We start from the raw sequence: 18,479 nt of genomic DNA, 5'->3' as shown, positions 1-18,479 counted from the left end.
CTCTCAGTTCTCTGAAGATGCGGGTGGCAAATTCATCAGCTGCTGTCAGTGCTGTGAGTTCTGCCTCGCTCACCACTGCTGCTCCGCAGGACCATGCTGATGGGGGGAAAATGTGCCTGGGTGCTGGTGGCAACTCCTCCTCCATGTACTCTGGCTTGCGGGATAGGGCATCCGCCCTGACATTCTGCTCCCCCGGGATGTAGTGGATGGAGAAGTTGAAGTTCGAGAAGAACTCTGCCCACCGTATCTGCCGCTGGTTGAGCACCCTGGCAGTTCTCCAGAACTCCAGGTTCTTGTGGTCTGTGCACACCTGGATGGGGTGCTTGGCGCCCACCAGGAAGTGTCGCCAGTGCTGGAACGCAGCGTGGATCGCGAGAAGTTCCCTATCAAACACTGTGTAGTTGCGTTCTGGCTGGGTCAGCTTCCTGGAGAAGAAGGCACAGGGTCTCCACTCTCTGTTGGCGTCCAGTTGCAACAGAATCGCTCCCAAAGCCTTGTCTGAAGCATCTGTCTCCAGGCGTAGGGGCGCATCCTGCACCACGTGGAACAGGTGCTGGTCTGAAGCGAACACCCTCTTGAGGCTTTCGAACGCTGCTTGCGCCTCCGGTGTCCACCGGAACTTCTGCTTGCCTCTCAGGCAGTCGGTGATAGGAGCCGTGACACGAGAGAAGTTCTTGATGAACTTCCTGTAGAAGTTGGCGAAACCCAGTAGGCGTTGGGCATCTTTGCGCGTCCTGGGGCTGTGCCAGTCCAGGATGGCCTGCACCTTGTCCATCGCCAGCCCCTTGTCTGACAGCTTGTAGCCTAGGAAGTCCACCTCTTTGGTGTGAAACTTGCACCTCTCCAGCTTCACATACAGGTGGTTCTCCTTCAGGCGCTGCAACACCTCCCTGACATCCTTCACATGCTGCACTGGGTCATTGGAATAGATAAGGATGTCATCTAGGAAGACCAAGCAGTTCTTGAAGAGGAGGGACCCCAGGACGTGGTGCATGAAGGCCTGGAAGCATGCTGAGCCCCCTTGCAACCCGAAGGGCATCACCAGATATTCAAAAGAGCCCAGAGGCGTGAACATCGTGGTTTTCCACTCATCGCCTTCCCGGATCCTGATCAAGTTGTACGCCCCCCTCAGGTCTAGCTTGGTGAAAATCTTGCCCCTGCGTGCCGCTGTCAGGAGATCGTCCACTCTGGGCATGGGGAAAGCCACTGGCTCTGTCACTGAATTGAGCCGTCTAAAATCCACCACAAGACGGCGCTGTTGCGTGTCTTTCTTGTCCACCCAGAAGACCGGGCTGCCCCCTGCTGCCTTGCTTTCTCTGATGAACCCCCGTTTGAGGTTCTTGTCTATAAACGCACGCAGATCCTCCAGCTCCTGATCTGACATGGCGTACAGCTTGGCTGGGGGTATCGTTGCCCCTGGCACCAGGTTGATCTGGCAGTCAAAAGACCTGTGTGGGGGTAGGTGGTCGGACTCCGCTTCGCTGAAGACCTCCTGCAGGTCCCAGTATGGTTTGGGTATCGCCTCACCCCCCTTGACGTGCATGGTGGCCACCGTGGCTATTGGAGGCCCCTCCCCTGGTTGGTGCTGCATGCAATGTTCCAGACAATAGTCTGAGCCAAACGTGATGCATCTCTGGTGCCAACTGATGGAGGGGTCGTGGCGCGCCAGCCAGCTCATGCCCAAGACGATGGGGGGGTCTGAGATGGTGGTGACGTTGAATGCCAGTGTCTCAGAGTGCCTTCCCACCGTCATTCTCATGGGGGGGGGGTTTGATGAGTGATGGCCCCTCCCAGCAGCTCCCTGCCGTCAATGGTGGCTACGTGCAAGGGAAAGTCCAGCTGCAGAAGCTGTATTTGGTGCTCTTCTGCAAAGTTTCTCGAGAAGAAGTTGGCAGATGCACCACTGTCAATTAAGGCGAGGACTGTCAGGGGATAGCCATTTGGGAGCGTTAGCGTCACTTCTAGAACCACTCCTGCTCTGGGAGGGGTGGGCTGGCTCTGTTCCTCGCTGTGCGGGTGGGCGGGCTGGGGCTGTTGTCTGCTGACTGCGCCTGGCTGCTGCCCCTTGTCTCCTGCAACCAGGCTTTCCCGTTTCCCTGCTGTGGTGCTGCATCAGTGGGGGAGGGCACAACCGTTCCCGCCTTTCCTTGCCACTCTCTGCGATGTGGGCAGTCTCTGACGAGATGCTGGGGGGAGTTGCAGAGAAAGCAATTCCCGCCCCTTCCCTCCTTGCGTCTTGTCGCCGCTGGGGTTTGAAAAGCCCCCGCGCACGCGCGCTATCAATTTGCATGGGTTCCTGGTCCTGGCTGGTCCCAGGCGTGGCTTGGAAGGGTTGTTGGGGGAGTGGCTTCTCCTGCGACCGTGGGAACCAAGCCCGCTTTGCGCGCGTTGCTTGCTTGTCGTTCCACCGGGATTCCTGTCTCACCCCCACCGCCAGAGCCGCTTTGCTCAGCTGATCCATATTACTGGGCTTTGGACCTCTCGAGAGCTCATCTTTCACATCCTCATTCAACCCCAGGTAGAACGCCGCTTCCATCGGAGGCGAGTGCAGTTCCCACCCCAGTCTGTGCACTAGCATGGTGAATCTCGCCCAATATTCGCGAACTGTCATTGTTCTTTGCCTTAAATTATGCAGTTCCTCCTTGGTCTGGTCCATATGACTATCGGACGCATACATAGTTTTTAAAGCCTCTAGAAATAGTTTGACATTCTTCATGCAAGGATTTTTTGTCGCGATTAACGGTCTTAGCCACTCCCTGGCTGCCCCTGTAAGGTGTTCCACAATAAACGCTACCCTGTGCTCATCATCAGGGAACTCATCATGGTGCAGCTCAAGAGCATACACGATCTCAGTCTCAAAGCCATGATATTCCCTCGGGTCTCCATTGAACTTGCTTACTAGGGTCCCCGCTCTCCTTCCCGGCAGCACTTGGAGTTGGGGGGCCCCTCCCGCCTTGTTTTTCTCGGCATCCAGCTTGTTTTGGAGCTCTACCGCCACCGCCCTTAATTGCTGCTCTTTTTCCTGAAGCGCTCTCACCTGTTCCGCAAGTTGTAGCCGGTCCTCCTGGACCTTCTTGGTTTCTTCTTTAGCTGCCTTTAATTCCCCCTGTGCCTGCAGCGCCAGTTGCTGCAGGTCCTGTTGGGCTTTCTCCGCGATCTGCCGCCATTTCTCCGCCTCTGACGCACTCATCCCGGCAACTCCAAAGTAGCCCAAAAAAAGATTCGGAGGTTGCTGTCACAGTGGCCGGAGCGGGCTACTTCAGAGTAACGACTCTACACAGCTCTGCATTTTATTCTTTTATTGGTGCTGCGTATTTACAGTGCTGAAGTCATTGCTATATACACGGAGCCATGTGTTCAGTCGGGTTCAGAACCTCCGAATGGCTTTTGGCGCGTCTTTCTCCAACACAAAAGCTTTGGCAGACCCATCCTCTTTCCCCTCCTCTTTCTGCGTAATTCCGGAGTTGGGGGGATGGGTCTCCCCCCCTTATTTGCCCCTTCCTGTCCCACCTGGGACCCTGGCTCCTCTACCTTGCCTGAGCCTCGGACACGACTTCCTGCTTCCCCACTGGAATCGGAACTCTCTCTGCTTTCCCCTGTGCTCGGGGATGGGCTTGAACTCAGGAGGGGAGGGACTTCGCGATATCCCCTGTCCCTCACACTTTCCTTTTAACCTTTGATGTAATAAGGACATCTTTCAATGCCCCTTCCCCAAAAAGGTGATCACCAGAAAAGGGAACGGTAGAAAGGTTCACCCTTAGATGCTGTGTCTGCCTTCCAAATCTTTAGCCACAAGGTGCGTCTAGCTGTTATTTGGGACGCCACTGCTCTAGCTGAAAATTGAACAGAATCCATTTATAAAGGCCTGAGCCTTTAGCTTAGTCAGAATTTGGCATTGATGGGCCGCATCTTGGGGAAGAGATTGCAATAAGTCCTCAAGCCACACAATGCATGCTTGGGCACAAGATGAAGCAACACAGGAAGCTCTTAAGGAAAGGGCAGCTACTTCATGAATTTTACATGGAGCAAACTTTAGCCTCCTGTCAGTCACATCCCAGAGTTGAGCATCTCCCTCCCGGGGGACCAGATGACGAGATGGAAGATTTAACACCGGTCGGTCTATGGCGGGGATCCAAATCATATAACTTGTAAGCCAGGGCAGTATTCTTTCTAGAATGCATAGATGCTTCAAGCTCAGACTTAAAAACACCCTTCAATACTGAGGGCACCAACATAAAGTTAGCTGAGGTGTAGCTATTAGCAGGGCTGTCTCAAGCCAGTTGGGCGCCCTGGCACCGTGGCGCGGAGATCGCTCCGGGGCCCCCGCGCCACCGAGACTACCCCTAGAGCCGGGCCTGGCTATTAGTTAGTACAGACACCTTGCTCTCTGGTTTTGAGGCTGACATTTTGTTAGACTGAGTTGATAATTCTAATGTGTGCATCATCTTACGTTTCAGGATGGGGGCACTAGCCTCTTGGAATAGTCTTATAGAAAATGATTAGTCTTGAACAGAACCATCACTCTAATAGTCGTCAACTTCTGCTTCTAGCAAAGAGGATGGAGTGGAAGGAAAAGGAAACTCAGCCTCAGCCTCTTTTCCCATAGAGTTGAAGCGGTTAGGGGGAAAGACTCTAATATCCCAAAGGTCTCTATTTGCCACTCTGTGAACCAGGAGAAAAGGCAAGCAAAAGCCACACACTCCATTTGCCACACCGTTGGGGGGGGGGGGGACAGAAGCTACACACTCTCCTGGAGAGCCAGTGTGGTGTAGTGGTTAAGAGCGGTAGCCTCGTAATCTGGGGAACCGGGTTCCTCCACATGCAGCTGCTGGGTGACCTTGGGCTAATCACACTTCTCTGAAGTCTCTCAGCCCCACCCACCTCACAGAGTGTTTGTTGTGGGGGAGGAAGGGAAAGGAGAATGTTAGCCGCTTTGAGACTCCTTCGGGTAGTGATAAAGCGGGAAATCAAATCCAAACTCTTCTTCTTCTTCCTTGTCACAGCTGCCGACCAGGAGGATGAGGACAAAGGACAGGCATTCTGTCGCCACCAAAGCTAACCAGGAGGCTGTTCAGTCAGGGCTCAATTTCAAAGGCAAATTGAAGCAGGCAGGCAGGGACATAATAGAAACGCTCACTCCATTGCGATCCCAGAAAAATGGTGGCAGCCGCTGAAGCTGCTGAGGGAAAGAAAAAGAGTGTGCCGACAAAGGGCCACCTGAAAGTGGGAACGGCCATTGGCACTGCAGCAAGGGCACCGGTGCTGGAATTTATATATATATATAAATAAACAACTAAGGAATAAAAGAAGGGTGGGAAATAAGTGGAACAACCAAACATAAAGAGCAATGGAAAGGGTTTTTTGTGTGTGTATGGAAAAAACCACAACGCGTATACAAACAAAGAACTGTAAAACTAAAATGACAATAAGGGAAATCTAAAGAAAAAAGAGGGTTCAGAAACTAGTAAAAAACTTAGCTGAGTCAGGAGAGCTAGGAGGAACGTGCTGGCTACGTCTAGACAGGAAAAACTGAGAGAGTTCAGCCTACTTCCCACAAGTCTTTGCTCCTGTCTAGTGTCTCGCGAGAGGGTGAACACCCATTCCATTGGATACGACACCCCACGAACTAAAACACCAAGTTGTCAATTTTCTTTCTTCTTGACCAAATACTTTCTATTACACAAGGAAAGAAGGACTTGGGGTTTCAAAAGGTATTTGTTAGCTGATGCTCAAACCATGGTGACTGTGAATCACACACACTTGGTATCGTTGGTATGCCATCACATCAAGTTTTCCAGAGTTTCAATGGCTGAAGCAAATTGCCAAAAGCCCCATCGAGGTTATGGGCCTGGTTGTCACATGTTTTAAGCTACATGCATAAAGTTTAAGAAAGCAAAGCAAAGCACTTACCATTGCCTTTTCACTGAAAACCAGGAACTGTTCTTGCTTCCTTTTCACATTTTCAACTGAAAGGTGTTCTTGATCCAAAGGCCCAATATATTGTTCTCTCTCATTTTCAAACCAGACTTTTATCTGTAAAGAATACAAGAATTTATAGCTAGAAGTAACGAACAGTTCGTTTAGCATACCTTTAGAAAAATTGTGCATCTTCAGCTAAATAAAGTGGGTTTTTAAAAAAACTTATTTTAAAGCAAACTGCTCTAATGTTGTAGCATATATGATGCTATTTAGTTGCAACTGTGGCCCAAAACCACTTTAATTTATATGCATGTGCATGTGTTTGCATGCACACACACCCCAACCTCCTGCAGCAGTGTGGTGTAGTGGTTAAGAGTGGTAGACTCTTAATCTGGTGAACCGGGTTCACGTCTCCGGTCCTCCATATGCAGCTGCTGGGTGACCTTGGGCTAGTCACACTTCTCTGAAGTCTCTCAGCCTCACTCACCTCACAGAGTGTTTGTTGTGGGGGAGGAAGGGAAAGGAGAATGTTAGCCGCTTTGAGACTCCTTCGGGTAGTGATAAAGCGGGATATCAAATCCAAATCCAAACTCTTCTTCCTTCAAATGTTTCAACATGCATTGCCAGTGGTGTAAGGGGACTACTGAGAAAGTTCTCCTGAGGGCCAAACCATGCATGTTACTAAAAGCATCAGACGGCTCCCTCCCCACCCAATAACTTTTTAGGGAAAGACTTTATGTGACATCACCACAAAGGGAAGTGTGGCCTTTTTTGGTCTGTGGAAGGCCACATTCACACAGGGGTAATCTGCCAGTAGGAGGGGGCATATTGCCTGCTGGTGGTGGGTGAAGCTACAGGCAATTCTGGGCAGAGCCAGAGACAAAATAATTCTGGGTTAATTAATTCCCAATAAAGTGAGCTCTACTGGGTTTGATGGGGAAGGGCTGCAGCTCACTAGCAGTACATCTCTGTTCTTGCAGAAGGCCCCAAAATTCAATCCCTGGCTTCTCCAGGTGGGTCGAGCCATGCACCCAGTCTAGAATCCTGGAGAGCCACTTCTTAGTGTAGAGCAGGCACCCCCAACCTTTGGCCCTCCAGATGTTTTGGACTACAATTCCCATCATCCCTGACCACTGCTCCTGGTCGCTAGGGATCATGGGAGTTGTAGGCCAAAACATCTGGAGGGCTGCAGGTTGGGAGGGTACCTGGTGTAGACAATAGTTTGCTGGAGGGACCAATAGTGTGAATCAGTATAAATCAGCTTCCTATGCTCCTAAATATAAAGAGATATTCATTTTACTACAACGAATCAATAGAGCTACCATTCTGGAGAGCATGTGAAAGAAATTCCTTTTTGACTAGGCACATATTTGAACACACCCAGCAGAAGCCTATCAATTTGATCTCAGGCATTTGAAACGTAACAAAATTTTCTTTAATCAGGGGGAAACAATGAAAAAAATACCAAAAAATACCCCCAAAAATGTTTTGTTTACATGTCACAGTAAACCATGGATGGGGAACCTCAGGTCCAGGGACCAAATGTGTCCCTCCAGGTCTCTTGGGACTCTCCCCATGCAACTACCCTACTCCTCAGCCACACCCTTACTGGTCCTGCTCTGCACCCTCCTTGTGTGTTTCTGCCTGGCAGGGATGTGTCCTTGAGCTCTGGTGATGCCTCTGACTTGTCTGGATGGAGGATAGAGAGGAATGTGAAAGCGTGGGAGAAATTCACCTACTGTACAAAGGTGAAATTCACTGCAATCCCACTGTAATGCCTGACTTGGCATTACATTTGAATCAGGAATTGTGCATTGCTGTCCGGCGAGAGAATCTCGAGCTCCGTGTGCTGCTCTGGTTCGCCAGAAGCGGCTTAGTCATGCTGGCCACATGACCCGGAAGCTGTCTGAGGACAAACGGCGGCTCGCTCGGCCTATAGAGCGAGATGAGCGCCACAATCCCAGAGTCATCCACGACTGGACCTAATGGTCAGGGGTCCCTTTACCCTTTACCTCACTAACAACAAACCATAGTCTGTAGACTATGTCTCATAGCAAACTTTATTTAAGTAAATGTTACTGAGAGATATGGCATGGTCTCAGTCACACATTTAAGTATCAAACTAGATAAGACAACAGAAAATCTGTGATTGGATCTACCAGCTGTTGTTTTTAAAGCTGAAAAGCAGCTTTACTGACCTGTTCACAGCCTTCTTCAAATTTTCTCATTGCCAAGAGATTCTCTAGTTGTTGCAGACATTTATTAGACAAGAGAACCAGCCTATGAACTTCCTCATCTACTCGATTATACAGCTTCGTAATAGTCTCCATGGCATCTCTGTTGGAGAGAGGAGGAAACCGAGCATTGGTTAACTATATAGCAAATAACTACTGAAGCTACTAGAAATTAAAAGTGCTTACCTGATCTGTTTCAAACAGCAGTGACAAACTTCAGGACAGAGGCAATAATCCTACATAATACTGGTAATCTCTACCCCATTACATTATGTATCATTGTTATATATTTTTAAATTAAAGGCTGTGGTTCAGAGAAATGTGTAGCGAGTTTCACTTACAGAATAGAGTTCCCTCCAACTTCGAGTTACCCAATTCAGATTACAGAACAAGATGCCTTTGAGCTTAACAGAGTAGTTTAGGATATTAGCAGTGACAGAGAGCCTGCTCTTTGAAATGAATGCACCTCATGCTTATAGGATATGTGGCCTTTGCCCGCCGTTCTGGCAAAACACTATACAGTATTTAACTGTCACCTTGGATGGCATTTTCTCCTCTCTCTTTCTAAAACACAGTGTGATCATTGGTTCCTTTGCAACACCTATGGTGACATTTTCATTTGTTCCAACATCCAGATTTTTTAAAAAAAGCATTATTTCCCAACTGGCACCATAATGACAGGCTGCTTAACAATGCATAATGCAGTAATATTGACATAGGAAGTACCTACCTATAATCTTCTGTATTACAAAACTCTTCCTTTCTAAGCCTTGCAAGGACCGTCCCACCCTCAAGCCTTAAGGTGACCAACAGTTTATCTTCCAGAACGAGCTTCATCATCGTCTTGTGTTTATTCATTAAGTCATCAACCTCCTAAAAGAAAGAAAGAAAGCCTGTTTTGCTTTGCAAGTAATTCTGCAGCGAATATACCTGAAAATGCAGCATTCTCTTATTGAAGAACTCAGACCCAGCATTGGCAACCAGCCAGACTGGATACCACCCAGACCAACATTATAGTTTTTTCCTTACAAGAATGTGGTGGCACTGATGGAAAAGCACCAGACTGGACAATTCGTCAGGAGCCTCTCCCTGCCTGCCCGGCCACCAGTAAGCTCATGGGGCAGGGGCTGCCTGAGAGTCATCCAGAGGGGATCATCACAGAGGCACCCTGCAGAGAGCCCCAGATGGCCTCTTGCCCTGGGCCCCCCTAAGCATGGTCCCAATCATGCATTTCCATGACCTGATGAATGCAGCAAACAGCAATGCAAATATGTGATCCTATTAATATGGGTGGAAGGATGGAGAAAGAGGGAAAGAGAGTGAACTTGTGCGAGAGCGAAGATTGGAACCAGGAGACTCCTATCAATAGCTCTGTTTTTCTCCCAGCAAGCAGTGTTTCAAACTCAGTTAATTAGAGCCCGTGCTACATTTGAAAACACTGAACAAGGCCAATACTTACTTGTGCAGTACTTGGAGTCTGGATATTGCTGAGTGAACATAAAGAGTATTGCAAGAAAACAAGGGCCTCTTTGCAGTTTGTAATAAATGGCTCAAGTTTCTGGAAGTATAAGTAAAATAAATGGTTAAAACGGAACAGGAAATAGCATTTTTGCAGTTATTCGATAGTATTGATGAGCTGTGCTTGTGATAGGATGTGTCCACATGCACAAAATTGCAACATTAGGTATATTATTAAGAGTCCATGGAAATAATAAGCTATAGAGCTATAGATTTCATTAAATTTCAGTGTACTCTCTTTTCAAACTGGTTCAGCAATAATGTCCACCAATGTTGAGAGTTAGTATTGCCTCCTTAGCTTGCACTATGTGTTTCTTAGGACATACAAACAACAAGTCATAAAAAGGTTGGTTGTTTTTAATTCAGGTCATATCTAGTGACCTAAATTAAACAAGGCTGCTTGACTTTGAGAGGATCTTATACGAGTTCAAATTGGTTGCCTAGCATACTGGGGCATTAAAGCAGAGGGGCAGTGGGTTTGGGGAAACCCAGCCAGATGTCTCAAGACCTAAAACACATCTGGGTCAGAAGAAATGTTGTTGGGGAGAGCTTCAACATGATGTGCCCACTGCAAATCACCCTCCACCCTACTTTAGAGCTGTGTGGTACAATCAGTATTTGAAGACATGGGTCATACCACTATAAATCTTGTTTCAATATGAATTACATTTATAGAGTTCAACACCTTTGCAAATCCCTAAGGCACTGTGGTGAAAACATATAGCTGATCTGATAAGGGTTTTCTTCCACTGTGGTGGTCATGACAGCCCACTCAATCTGCACATTCTTTTTTCTAGATCCTTTTTTTAAAAAAGGAAGATTCACTGTCTGAGTTCAGACATCACAGCAAGTCATGGCTTGCACCAAGCGTAATTCACAATGCAAGTCATAGTTTGAACTTCCAAAATACTATAAACAAAACAAGCCATGATTTAGAGCAGCCTGCCTGCCTGCTTTTGTTTTTCATCTCCATTGCGCAAACAGCCTCTTGTGGTTTGTCATTTCCAAACAACAAGCCAAATCCTAGGTAAGACTCCTTAGCCACCATCCGAGATGATCCCTGAATTGACCCAAGAATGTTTACCTGGATCATTCTTTATTCTGGTAAATATTATTAACAACTAACTTTTATGACAAACTAAATGTTAACCAAGGCAAACGAAAATTGTTTCAGAAAGAGTTTCATTAAAAAGAGTTCCAGACCTTAACTCACCCTTCGAAAGCATATCCAGTCAGTATGACTATAAGGGAATGGTCCATCAAACTCTGCTGTCAGTTGGGTACAGTCAATGAATCTATGCAAAGCCTTGAGCGATGTGAGAACTTCACACTGTCAAACAAAGTTAACAGTTAATTAAAATAACTGTTAATTTAGTTAACTGTAAATTTAACTGTAAATTTAACTGTAAATTTAGTTAATTAAAGTTAATTTGTAGACATCAGACTTTTGAATGAGATTTGCATTGTGTCAAACAAAAGAAAACCAAGTCCCAGGATGTTTGCTGGATGCCTAGCAATGCACCTTAACATAATCTTGAAGAATTGCATCTGGACAAAAGGTAGCCTGGAGGCTTTCTTCATATATGGGGTTTCCCTTTTACCAAATTCTTCAGGAAGGGGAATTTGCATTATCTGAGTACTGGCATAAAGTGGGAAAGTAATGACATCAGTGTACCCACCCCTTCAGGGAGAATTCACTGAATGAAGTGCTTGGTGAATGAGGGAAGATGCTCACCAAATAGCCTGACATACGTAGCAGCAGCATAGCAAACTGACTCTCTTCTCTGCAAAGGAGGGTAGAGAACCTTTCTCAGCCTCTTCTGGGCAACCTTCTGAGGGTCGTGTGCCATTTGTGGGCAAAGCCAGAAGCAAAAATAGGCAAAGCAACTAATGCCCACTTGAGCTTTCTAAAGTAGCCTTGTGTGGACGTCACTCACACACAGCTCTCTGTCTTCCATCCCGGCAGGCAAGAGGCAATGTCAGAGCTCAAGGACACATTCCAACCAGGCCAAAACACTCAAGAATGATGCAGAGCAGGGGCAGTGAGGGGTGTGGGCCAGGGAAAATATCAAGGGCTAGACAGGTGGGCCTGGAGGACCACATCTGGCCCCTGGGTCCTAGGTCTCTCACCCCTGCTTTAAAGGGACGCTATCCCTCAAGGAGAAAAAAGTCCTTACTCAGTCTCCCTTGATCTCAGGAAGATGTTGTTGTAAAACTAGTTACCTATGCTGTCTGGCTCCCTGAGAGTAACATACCAGAGGCACTTACTGCAGAATAACTGTTGCGTAATTCAAGCCTCTTGTCCCAATATCAATTACAAGATTTTCAGGTGACTATGAAGATGGACAAGAGGCACTTAAGAGATTGTCTCTTCAGGTCCGATGCAAAAAGGGATCTAACCATGATGGCTTCTACCAAGAGTTCGGCCATGGTTCCCACTATTAAAATGGAGCATACACGGGCAAGTTACCTGTCAAAGCTCCCACCTGCTGTGCTTAGAATCGCTTTCACAGAATTGCGATTCCAATCGATGCCCTTGGCAGTGTTGGATGGACGCTACGGCAAAGTACATTATGAAAAGAGACTTTCTCTGTGTGGGCAACCCTGTGTGGAGGACCTGTGCCACTATTTATTGCAGTGCCCGTTATATCTAGACCCAAGAGACAGATTCATAAAACCCCTGTTTCCGAATGGAATAGGGTGGAAAGGGTGAAATGGCTGCTGAGCGATACTGATGACTTTGTAACTTATAAAGTAGCACTCTATGCGTTGGCAGCTAAGAAGACCAGGAGGAAAGAACTAGGTAAAATAGCAGTCAACTGCAAAGGGGATTCAGACATTTAATTTGGCACATTTTACTAGAGAACCTTCTGCTATTCTATTTTATGCATCAAACAATCTTAGTAGTTGAGACCGTGGTTGATATTGTATGTGTGGTGCCTGATGATTTTCATGGTTATTGCTGTTTTTCCTTTTGTTGTTTTTCTGAATGACGCCATGGCCTATGATGTTGTGTAATTCACATGAGCTTCCCACATTTAAAATTCTGTTTAAATATAAATATATACCTGAAATGCAACTTCTTTGTCAGGCTTAAAAGCAGAATCCTTATCAGTCAAGATCAGAACACTATGAATGGAATGAGGAACGACATTCTAAAAACAAAATGAATTTGATGAAATATAATATGCACACCTTATTTGAAATAAAAATTAAGAAAAACCAATAGCAAAAACCAACAGCAGCAGCAATCACTGAGGAGAATTCAGACTGGAAAGGCAGTCAGCAGATAATTCCAGCACAGTGGAACCTTGGGTTATGTACCCTCCTCCTTACAAATTCTTCAGGTAATGCGCTCCGCTAACCTGGATGTAGATGCCCCTAGTTGCAACCTTTGCCCCGGGATGCGAGCAAAAGTCGCGTGGTGGCAGTGGGAGGCTCCATGTTAAGAACAGACCTCCGGAACGAATTAAGTTCGTAACCGGAGGTACCACTGTACTCCAGAAGTAAACCCCGCTGGCCTTAATATAAATGTGTTCTGTATTTCACACAAAAGACTCTTTAGCGGACGTAGCCACAGTAAGCAGAGTGCTCTTTTTGATGTTGTCACCTGCTCCTTCTGAGAAAGCAAGGGAAAGTAGCAGTAACATCTGCACTTCTTGTCCTCTCTCTCTCTCTCTCTCTCTCTCTCTGGAAGTGGTGTGGGACTGGGTGACAGCAAGGAGGAGGAGGAGTGTGCACCTAGGGAGATGTCCAAGGGCCCCCAAAACCTGCAACTGGATTGACACCTCCCTTGCCTCACTTGCAGAAGGTAAATATGGCTGGCAGGTCTCCTGAGACTCATATATGGTGGTGAATCTTAATGCAGAGAGCCTGGTGGCAGCTGGTGGCTCAGGGATGGAGCCAAAGGGAGTGCAGCTAAGGGCAACGACACCTGTCATTAAAGTACTTAACTTTGGCTGGACAGTGTTGAAAGTTTTAACTCAAAAAGGAATGCTGGATGCCACTGTAAATTTTAGGAAATGTTGCTGTCCTCACCCACATCATTATAATCAAATATGGTATGGTCAATGTTACACACCCCACCTCCTTCACGTTCACCAGAATCTGCAGAGAGCCCAACTGCAGAGAGCCCAACTAAAGTTATGAACATTATAAATTGAATTGTTTCCAAAACACATTTTTTCTTCAAGCAAGGGAGCAGATAATAACATAAAGGCATCAGTTATACCCCCATTTCATAAGAAAATGTACAGAACAAACAATTTGTTTAGGAAATGCCCTTTACATTATTGTAGATACAAACTTTGATGCACTGTGAATTAATTTTTTTAAAAAAAATAATAATTCAAAAGTGGAGTTAATATATGGAAAATGCCAGATCCTTACAAAGAAAGGGATTATAATAAATAACAGCATTATTCAACTACTTTCAGCCGAGGCCAGAGTTTGCTAATACACTGTGCCAAAACAAACTGCCTTGCTTTCAGAACTTAATTCAACTTCTTGTGATGACTTGCTTTTCCACACGGAAATATGCCTGTCATATTGTAGGTGTATAGAAAATACTAAAGTCAGCTTAGTGGGATAATTATATTGCTGTGAACTGAACAATAATTAGCTTCCCCACCTATATAATGACTTGGGAACAACAAAGTATCTGACTACCTACTACTAGATGCTTTTCCCAGAACGTATTTTTCCAAAAACTGTAAGTATGTTAGCAGAAGAATGCTACTGAAACCCCATGACATTCAGTAGGGGGCTACAGATGTTGGAAAATGTGTTGCATGCAATGCTTTCAGGATAAAGGATGTGTGGATCCAAAATTGGCCTCCACAGTCACTTACAGACTCATTGTTAAAACCGTGTTTATGGAAGACAATCTTTCTTGGCTACAAGTGATCACCAAAGAAGAAGAAGAATCCTTAGTGCCAGCCTTTTATACTTCCAGGCCAAAAAATGAGAATAAATACTGGCAAATGGGTATAAATCAACCCATCACTATAAGTAGCATACATTGAATACCCTGAAGCTTAATGCTAGTAGTTTCCGGATTATCAACAGAAAAGGCCTGCTGAAAATGCCCTGGCTTCAAAGGAAGAAATACTGTTCATTGTCCCTGGACCAGATGGACACATAATAATTAGAATAATTAGAACAATATCTTTCCTTTAGTTTGTGATGCTAAATACATACACACCTGTAATGCTGTCAAGGCCTTGAAGAGGACAGCTACATTCTGACTTTTGCGGGCATCCACTAAAATAAGTAGCCCCAAAGAACGGGCATCCTTTCTGAAAGAAATAAGAGGAAGTTATTTAAATCACACTTACAAAATGTTTAGAATGAAAATGAAATACGTGGCCATAATGGGCACAGAGGAACATTAAATAGCAATTTACAGTGTGCAGCAGCCATGAAAAAGGCAAATTCCATACTGTAAAGGTAAAGGTAAAAGGACCCCTGACCAGTCGTGACCGACTCTGGGGTTGCGGCGCTCATCTTGCGTTATTGGCCAAGGGAGCCGGCGTACAGCTTCCGGGTCATGTGGCCAGCATGATAAAGCCGCTTCTGGCAAACCAGAGCAGCGCATGGAAATGCAGTTTACCTTCCTGCCGGTGCGGTACCTATTTATCTAATTGCACTTTGTGCTTTCGAACTGCTAGGTTGGCAGGAGCTGGGACCGAGCAACAAGAGCTTACCCCGTCGCGGGGATTCGAACTGCCGACCTTCTGATCGGCAAGCCCTAGGCTCAGTGGTTTAACCCACAGCGCCACTTGCATCCTAGGGATCATGTGCTAGGGATCATTAGGAAAGGAATTGAAAAGAAAATTGCTGGCATCTATAATGCTGAAATCTATGATGCAACTGAACTTGGAATAATGTGTACAATTCTGGTCACATCGTCTTAAAAAATGATATTGTAGAGTTGGGAAAGGTTCAGAAAAGGGCCACCCAAATGACTAAGGGGGAGGGAGCAAGTGACTTATGAAGAAAAGTTGCAGCATTGGGGACTTTTTAGTTTAGAGAAAATGTGAGTAAGAGGTGATAAGATGGAAGTTTATAAAACTATGCATAGCATGGATAAAGTAGATAGAGAAAAGTTATTCTCCTTCTCATAACACTACAACTCGTGGATATCCAACAAAGCCGGATGTTGGGAGATTCAGGACAGAGAAAAGAAATTACTTCTTCACGCAGCAGCAGCACATAGTCCAACTATGGAACTTGCTCTCCCAGGAGGCAGTGGCAGCCACCAACTTGGAAGAATTTAAAAGAGGATTAGACAAATTCATGGAGAAGGAGAGGCTACTAGCCAGGATTGCTCTGCTCTACCTCCACAGTTGGGAGGCAGCAATGCTTCTGAAAACAAGTTGCTGGAAACTTGTGGGTGGGAGAAGATTGCTCTTGCGCTCACGTTCCTCCCATAGGCATCTAGTTGGCCACCGTGAGAAGAGAACGCCAGACTAGATGGGCCATTGGTCTGAACCAGCAGGGCTATTCTTATGTTCTTATATAGATGCTTGAGCTTGAAGAGAACTTGGTGCCAAGACCTGTTACATACAACGGAACTTCAAGGGACACCAGCTAATTCACCCCAAAAGAACTGGTGCGCCTGTGATCATTTGTACATGTGCTGAAATCATAGCTGCCAAGTCTCCCGTATTCCCCAGGAAATCCCCGTTTGTCCAGCTGCTCCTAGCTGGAAAAAATGGATTTTTTTTGTTTCCCCCCAGTTTATTCTGGCACGGCGGTCATTTTGGAACTGGGCGGAGCATGCTCAGAAGCGACTTTTGATGCTGCTCTGCCCAGTGCCAAAATGGCTGCAGTGCGACTTCTGGCGCAGCGGCCATTTTGGAACTGGGCAAAGCAGCATCAAAAGTCACTTCTGAGCATGCTCCGCCCAGTTCCAAAATGGCGGCAGCGCTACTTCCAGTCTGCTACTTCCAGTCTGCTACTTCCGCCCGGTCCCTTATTTCTCCGACAGCAACTTGGCAGGTATGGCTGAAATTAGCTGAGAGGCAGCACATGGAGATCCGTACTGATCCTTGCAATGTTCCTTAATTGTTCTCATTCAAAGTGGTTGGGGCAACCGAGTCACATGGGTGGGGTACAATAAATAAATAAATAAATAATAAATGAAATAACCACAGCATGAAACATTCACACCAGGCTGACCACACTCTTGTACCTCCAACAACTGCAAAGAAAAATGAATTTCAACTGGGGCAGCCTCACATCCTCGCTGAAGCCCCTCTCACCCACAGCATAGGAATAGGAGCCCTGCCCTCTGCTGTATCTAGTTACTGTTACACCCTATATAAACAGTGGTTTTTAGTAGTTCTTCTGTTTTAAGCAAGCTATTATTCTAAGGCCTTGATGAAAATTGAGTCTTAACTCCTCTGCACTACTGGCATGAACGTTACACCAAAAACATGAATGGTTGCTGCTGCTTCTTACCTGGGAATATTGTGGAAATACACTAGAAGTTGTGTGAGCTCACTGACTCTCGAAGGTTCACATAACCAAGCACTATTACTCATGCAGACCTGCACAACTGCTCTTCCACCACGATCCCGGTTTCCTACGAAAAAATTATGCATAAAAATGAATCCTCTGTAATGATGTCCTACGCCTCTTGAGTGTCTTCTTTCCCACAAACCAAATCACTTTGCCTGCATGGGTAGAAGTGCTCCTTTTGAAAGCTGAGACAGAGCGTAACAGATTCTTTTGTGGGGAACTTTATGTTGGATTTTTTGAATAGTCAAGTTACTTTAGAGCCGGTCTAATGTAAATACTATCTGTTTAAGAGGAACAGGTGTCGGTGATTTCTGTTAATTACTCACAGGTGTGGGCTCTGCTTCTTGTATATAAGGCTCTGCCAGAAAGCCTTCTGCATCTCTTAGTTAGATCTCTTAGTTGAATGTATCTCTTAGTTAGATCTTTCAGTTTGATTCATCTCTTAGTAGTTCACTCTCTCAGTTGAATGTATCTCTTAGTTAGAACTCTCAGTACGATTTAACTCTCAGTTAGAATTGTATCTCTCAGTGAGATCAGTACCTTAGTTGGAGAATACTTAGTTGATTCTCAGTTGCTCTCAGTTTAAGAGATTCCTTAGTTGAATCTTAGTATGAGAGTTGTTTAGTTATAATGCTAGTTTGCTGTTAATTCTTGGGTAGTTTAATGGGAGTTATGTGGGAGTTTGTGGAAGGTTTGGAATGGTTTGAAGGTTGGAATGTGGGTAGATAAAGTTGCTAAGAGAAAGCATTTATCTTTAGTTTAAAGTCTCTTTTGAGTCAGTTTGTTTTTCAGTTAAAGAAACCCAACCGTTTGTATTTTCATCTGTATACTTTTACAAGTGTGCAGCTAGTAAGGGGTTTCATATAAGGGAGATAATTCCCTATGCTCTTGGTGGCGTTTTCTTAGCCAGGTCAACTTCTGACTGCGTATACTCTGTGTGAAGCGTACTTTAAAGGGCCGCTGGAAACTGGGATATATGATTTAGGTTAAGCAGGTTTCAATACCCAGTTTTCTCCAATATATTTCTTATTTTTTATATATATATATTTCCAAAACTTTACTTGGCGGACAGCTCCCTCTCTCCCTCCCTTCCACAAGTGTCCCTGTGCCCTGGGAAATGCATAAAGGAACAGTATTGCTCTCTCCTGACTAACATAGAGACATCAGTTGTTATGCTGCTGCAACAACAACAAATATTTCCAAACTGAAAACCAAAAGGTTTACATTTTTGAAACAGGCAGCAGTTTCCTAGATTATTCCTTCAGATAGTGAGAAGTTAAGCTC

At 45.8% G+C, this 18,479-nt stretch overlaps 1 protein-coding gene across 1 annotated transcript in view; it reads right to left on the bottom strand.

The window, feature by feature from the left end:
- PLEKHG4B (pleckstrin homology and RhoGEF domain containing G4B) overlaps nt 1-18,479 on the bottom strand; it is a 92,922-nt gene that overhangs the window by 39,969 nt on the left and 34,474 nt on the right. The window contains exons 5-12 of the mRNA XM_035134775.2: nt 17,136-17,259; nt 14,875-14,968; nt 12,740-12,826; nt 10,885-11,001; nt 9,613-9,711; nt 8,884-9,026; nt 8,118-8,256; nt 5,911-6,033 (exon numbers count right to left, since the gene is read on the bottom strand). Coding sequence (XP_034990666.1) covers nt 5,911-6,033; nt 8,118-8,256; nt 8,884-9,026; nt 9,613-9,711; nt 10,885-11,001; nt 12,740-12,826; nt 14,875-14,968; nt 17,136-17,259 — 926 coding nt within the window. The remainder of the gene's footprint in view (nt 1-5,910; nt 6,034-8,117; nt 8,257-8,883; nt 9,027-9,612; nt 9,712-10,884; nt 11,002-12,739; nt 12,827-14,874; nt 14,969-17,135; nt 17,260-18,479) is intronic.

The sequence above is a fragment of the Zootoca vivipara genome, chromosome 13 (assembly GCF_963506605.1).
Source record: "Zootoca vivipara chromosome 13, rZooViv1.1, whole genome shotgun sequence".
NCBI lineage: Eukaryota > Metazoa > Chordata > Lepidosauria > Squamata > Lacertidae > Zootoca > Zootoca vivipara.
This window is presented reverse-complemented; position numbering and strand designations above follow the sequence as displayed.